The sequence below is a fragment of the Cloeon dipterum genome, chromosome 4 (genome assembly GCF_949628265.1).
Source record: "Cloeon dipterum chromosome 4, ieCloDipt1.1, whole genome shotgun sequence".
NCBI classification, from domain to species: Eukaryota; Metazoa; Arthropoda; class Insecta; order Ephemeroptera; family Baetidae; genus Cloeon; species Cloeon dipterum.
This window is the reverse complement of record NC_088789.1, coordinates 22750966-22756965: the sequence shown is the minus strand read 5'-3', so window position 1 is coordinate 22756965 and position 6000 is coordinate 22750966. Positions and strand designations below refer to the sequence as shown.

The following is a 6000-nucleotide window of genomic DNA, read 5'->3' as shown; positions in this document are numbered from 1 at the left end:
ATTTGACATTCGCTGGTGCTATAAACAACGTGGTTTTATTTTTTTTAATTCTTTGGAAACTGACTTATTAATTATATCTCAATCCATTTAAAAAATATCAAAAAAGAAAAATTGGTAATTTAGATGGTCTAAAAAGGTCTTTCAGATAGTTTAAGATGATTTTTATCGTGGTTCAAAATGAGTAAATTATTACGGCAGCCGTGCTAGAAGGTTTCTAAAAGAGAATCAAATGCACAGAGAAGACAGTTGATAGTTAGTCTTATTTTCCGAACTTTAGAAATAAAATTAAAATTGAGCATTTCGTAGCTGCTATGAGATTATTTTACAAATTTTATTCTCTTCGGAGGTACAAATTGATTAAACACGGTCTAATACAATTTACTTTGTTAGAAGATTCTTTTTCAAAAGCAGCAATACCCAAAACTTGGTATGCAACCGGCACATCTGCGGAGCTACGCAGGTGGCGTGGCTGCTTCCTCTTTAAAATCAGTATCGCACGCAGCACACTCGCAGTAATTCCATCGGAAGATTTTCTGACTCGTGGCGCGCGGAGCCGGCGTCTGATCCTTTGATAATGATGTCAGAGGCGGCAAATCCATCCGGCGCGAGAGCTAGGATAATATTTGCGCCGTGAATAACAAGATGAGACGAACAATGGCACAAAGGCACGCGCGCCCGCTAACTCTCTTTCTTCGAGATTAAACAAAGACGCGCACCCGTTGCTCAAACAAACGTTAAATCCGCGTCCATTAATTACGCGCCCGCCCATCTAATAAAAATTTGCTGCGCGGGATTTGCCAGCTTAGATATGATGGGTGGTCACGTCTCGTCTTCCCCAACAGCAGCTCTTTTAATTACTGCAAACATTGATTTATATCTTTGCTCAGGCGTTTTACGCCCGCTGCCAGCCCGGCAATAAATTCTCTCATTAGTTGACCCGCTGCCGCTGTGGTTGATCAGCAGGGAAGGAAAACTTCAGTGCAAATTCTGTGTATTCAGTTTTTTTTTATTATTGTTGACCATATACATTCTGTTTAAATACTAATGTTTATTACAGTTAACTTATGTGCACACACTTATTTATTCGTTAGGAAAAAAATTAAGTGTAATACTCAAAGTGTGTAACAAGGGTGATCATAAAAACGCTTGGCAACCAATTGTGAATCTTGTCTTTTGCGGTCTAAAACTTACTATACATAGTATCACAATTATAAATTAAGCAACGGCAAAGTGACTACATTTCGAACACTCATCTCATCCAATAACCTTGGTTCTAAACTTAATCAAAACAACCGAGCAGGAATCCAACAATCTCCGTATCAAAACTAAACAACTGCGTCGCGAAATAAGCTAGAATATCAATCAATAAAAATGTGCTTTAGTGTCTTTTGAATCGCCCGGGGTGAGTATGTAAAAGCTTTATTGTGGTCGTAATTTAAATCTTTATTACAGCTATAGTCGTCTTATTTGATTTTTCTTTTTACGTGGAATGGTTCGACAGAGATCTAGATTCTTTTCGCGATATTTATACATTTTAGTGTTTGAGTTTCACAACATGAATTTGCGGTGGCCCGTGCGGCCTACAACCATACACAGACGACGATCTTCACAACCTATACATGCACGATGGGTGTCCCGTGTTTCGGCCGAAATTGGAATTCCCAAAAACGTAGTTTGTGAAATGCCCGAAATTTTTTCTCCAGCTTAAGAGAATTCTGGGTGTCAAGTTCGACTCGTCCTTAATCATGTATGACGGAAAAACATTTCATTAGAAGGAGAAATAATGGTGCTGGAAGCGGAGGGAATTAATGAATAGATTCTCACGATAAAAAAATCGGATATCTGTTCAGACTGAATTTTTCCTCTCACCTTGAGATCGGTTGTTAGCTTTGATCTCATGAGGTGACGAAGATTTTTTAATCTAGCGGTGACACATTAACAAGAGTGCGCAGTCTTTTAATTTCGAAGCAAAATTGTTCTGTTTTCGAAATCATTAAAAGTTAATTGCAGCTATAATCTGTGCCTGTTGAGCACGATGAAAACTGTTAGAATTGATGAACAGTTTAAGTTAAAAACACAAAAGTAAAATAATTTAGTGTATCTTAAAATTTCGGGCATGTTTCTGGGCGTTTTTTTGCTATTTTTATCCCTGTTCTCTCGGACCGGGAAGGGCGCGCACTGCACTAGCACGAATGCTGAAACCCGGGTCCCAATAACACCGCGAACGGATAACATGGGCGCACCAGGCCGCACAGGGACCCAGCCCACTCAAGGGCCACTTGCCTCCGCACCGAGGACTGCATTGAAACGCTAGACATTCGTCCCGTGAAGCCGAATCACTTTTTGCTAAAGTAAAAGACTTATGAGCAAAAAAGCAAAACTCTCTTTATGACCAAGTCTAAAGTGACATTGAAAAGTAATTTCTCACTAAAATATTTCAAATTTGAGTGGTCTCATCGTATCACATTTTTGATAAAAAAAAATCACAAGTAAAAAAGTCTAGTTTTAATCCAGCTGATCAATTTTTGGAACACTAGGCCGTCTTTTCGGTCATATCACTATTTTTCTGTTCGGGCATTCCAATTTCGAACAAATCACGAAGAAATATCATTTACGATGGGAGCGGAGTGGGGGTTGTGAGCTTAGAGGGGCAGGGTCATCTTGAGCCGCTTGCACTTGGCGCGTCGGTTCTTGAACCAGAACTGCACGTTCTTGGGCTCGAGCTTGGGGAACTTCTGCCTGTAGGCCATCCGGTTGAGCTCTTCGGTGTACTTGAGGATGAGGTTGTGGGACGGGTGCGTGTTCATGCCGAACCACTGCTCGAGCCGCGGCACCTCGGTCACCGGGTCGATGAAGGTGCGGTTCCGCTTGCGGCGGTCGTCCGCGTTCGCCACCGCCAGGTGGGCGGCGGCCGCAGCCGCCGCCAGGTTGAGCCCCGCGGCCGCTGACACCTGCTGCTGCAAACTGGGGATGTAGTGGCTCATGTACATGATGCTGTGGCTGAACAAATTGTTGTTGGGCACCAGCGGAAAGCCGCGGTCGGACAGTGGAGCTCCGGGCGTGCGGGGCACCAGGGCTCCGGGTCCAAAGTCCGAGTTTCGGGACGGCGGACGGTGGATTTCCTCCTCTTCCGGCCCGTCGTCCGGGGAACCGGCGTGGAGGCTGCTCGGCGCCGTGTTGGGCCGCTGATCTTCTTCGTTCTCGGACGCCTCCTCCTTGGGCGACGACGCCTCCTTCTTCACGTCCGGCTCGCTGCGTTTGTCCTGGTCGTCGTCCTTATTGCAGGTGAGCTGCAGGGGCTGCTCATTGGACATTGTCTCCAGCTGGTTGGCGTGCGGACTGGACGAGTTGCGCGACGGCGTCGGATTCGAAGAGTCCTCCTCTTCCTCCAGGTCGTCGTCGCTTTCCTCCTCGTCTCGGCCGCTGCGGGCCAGGTGGCTGAGCAGCGAGTTGCGGCTGTTGGTGACCAGCGAGTAGGGCGACGTCTGAATTTGGTGCATCCGCCGCAGGTCGGCCTCCTCGCCGTCGGACAGCGAGCCCTCGTTGTGGCTCATCGGCGGCGACTTGAGCACCGGCATGCCGCCACCCAGGTGCATGTGGTGGTTCGGCCCGCCCAGCCCGCCGCCCAGGCCCAAAGGCCCGTTGCTGTAGCCGTTCATGTGTAGACGCAGTTCGGCCCGCTTCTGCGCCGCCCGCGCGTTTTTGAACCAGTAAACCACGTTGTTGACGTCCAACGGCTTCCGCCCGCGCCGCGAGTCCAGCGCGTTCAGCTCCTTTACGTACTGCTGGATCTGAAACATTACCACAAATGCCGTTTATTTCAGTTCACTCAAAACTCAGTTTTTAAAGGGTGCGTGTCAAAAAATGATTTTTTTTTTGTTTTCCGCAAACGGCCACAAAAAAATTCTAAATAAAATCTGATGGCGGAAGACGCTTTTTTAAATTTATAAATTAAATTTAATATTTTTAAATCATAGTCTTTTTTAGTACAGAATAATTCATGCTCATCACGGACCAATTCACATTATCTAGTCCGCTATAGTTAAAAATAAAAAATATTATGTAAAGTCGGAAAAGAACTCACACACAAAATTTCCAGTTTTAAGAATTATAGTGTTTTTCAAATTAAATTTTTTACAACTGGAGAAAATGTTATTATAATTTGACGAAATATGCAGCTCTAAATAAAACAAAATGTTTAGCGTTGGAATAGTTTAGTGAATCGAATCCAAATTTCTTCTGTGATGTTAAATATTAAAGGTAGACATGCTATTCGATGAGCCAAATGGTATATTTGTCGTTTTTAATTTGTAGAAAAGCCCCTATTTTTCTGTTTTATCCTGGAAAATATATTTCAGTAAATTCCAATATTTATAATTATATTCCTAGCTGCCAAAAAACTGCTGATTTTTAATTAATTTGATGAAATAGGAACTTAAAATTGGCATTTAGATGCTTGTTGTTTTTCATGTATGAATATTTTTTTTACAATTTACAGGACCCCAGTAAAAATCTCAAAGAGAAATATTTTTATTTCCAGAATTCAATCGTTATGGCACGATAACGTGCAAGCAGTTTTTTTAATTTTTGTAGACAAAAATTTGACCTAATTTTTCAAAACCAATTATATTGTAATAGCTTTTAAATCAAACCATTTCTTTAAATGAAATTGATTCAAACTACATTGTTTAAAACATTCAGCAGCTAAAATAGGACATCATATATGAGCTTCCTTGTCCGGTAACAGAGCTTATTAAAACTGTACTATTAATTACAAATTTTTAAACAATAAAATATTGTTGAATGTTAAATTAAACATGTTGTTTAAAGTGCATTTTCTTTTAAAGTTATTTTTCATTAGTTAATTTTTTAATATGTTTTAAAATTTATCTGTAATAATAATTATTTTGTATTTTTAAATGAGCCACTAGACAATATTGAAAGCAGTTAAGCAGAATTTGTTTATAATAAATTATTACATACTTTAGCCTCTTTTCAACATCAGATGAGAAATAAAATTTAAATATGTTGGCTTGCAATCGATATTAATAATATACGCAAAGTGAAACAAGGTTTTAAATAAATAAATTTAAAAGATCTTAAATGTAGTTTCTAAATAAATAAATAAACCAACATGTCCATTAGAAAATATTAATTTAAAACTATTCCAATATTATTTAACTCACTTTCAGGAAAAATATCAGAAAAATATCAACGGCCAAAGTTGTAACATTAATAGCCCGAGATAAGCGAATCAGTTTTGGCTGCAGCTGTTCACGCCATTTTCCCACCCGCGCATTAAAATTTTCACGGCGTGCGTGTGTGTTAGGCCAGCCCAGATGAGCGTTCGTGTTATCCTAATCTGGCAGAGGATGCGGGTCGTGCGTTAAGCTCACCTGGTGTCGGCTTGGGTGCTGGTTCTCGGCGAACCACCTCTGCAGCTTTGGCAGCTCGAGCTCAGGGTCGAAGCTGGTACGCATCCGCGTCTTCTGCGTCGGATACTGGCTCTGCACAGTCTGCAACACGAGCATTAGGCAACCGGATTAGTCGCTGTGATCGGCGTATTGCCTATTCTGTCGACTCTAATCGCTGCGAAAAGATGCTTTCGTAACATGCTTGCTAAATTATTTATCGAATGAATGTTTTTTTGTTTTGCTGATGGGACCATCACAAAAGCTCGAATTTACTGCTTTTTAAACCGGCTGAAAACGTTTAAAATATGCTAAAAATGCTTAAAAATCCGTGCAAATGTCAAATTTTGCACGGAGCATTAAAAACATTTCTAAACTTTGGAATTCTAAGCAAAAATGTTAGTCCAAAATTAATCTGAAAAATTCGTTTACATTTTTAAAAGAAATTACAGCCCTAAATTATTGTCAGATTAAATCATTGTTAATTTTGGCTAATAATTAAAAAAATCATGACACGAATTCTCTTTAATTAAAATTTGATAGAAACTTATCTTTTGAAGCTGTGCATAATTAAAAAAATAGCACACCT

At 40.9% G+C, this 6000-nt stretch overlaps 1 protein-coding gene across 3 annotated transcripts in view; it reads right to left on the bottom strand.

Moving 5' to 3' along the window:
• Positions 1-993: 993 nt before the first annotated feature.
• dve (SATB1_N and homeodomain domain-containing protein dve) overlaps positions 994-6000 on the bottom strand; it is a 62348-nt gene continuing 57341 nt past the window's right edge. For all 3 annotated transcript variants that reach the window (XM_065488590.1, XM_065488591.1, XM_065488592.1), the window contains 2 exons: positions 5397-5516; positions 994-3791 (listed from right to left, as the gene is read on the bottom strand). In XM_065488590.1, coding sequence (XP_065344662.1) covers positions 2643-3791; positions 5397-5516 — 1269 coding nt within the window. In that variant the 3' untranslated portion in view covers positions 994-2642. The remainder of the gene's footprint in view (positions 3792-5396; positions 5517-6000) is intronic.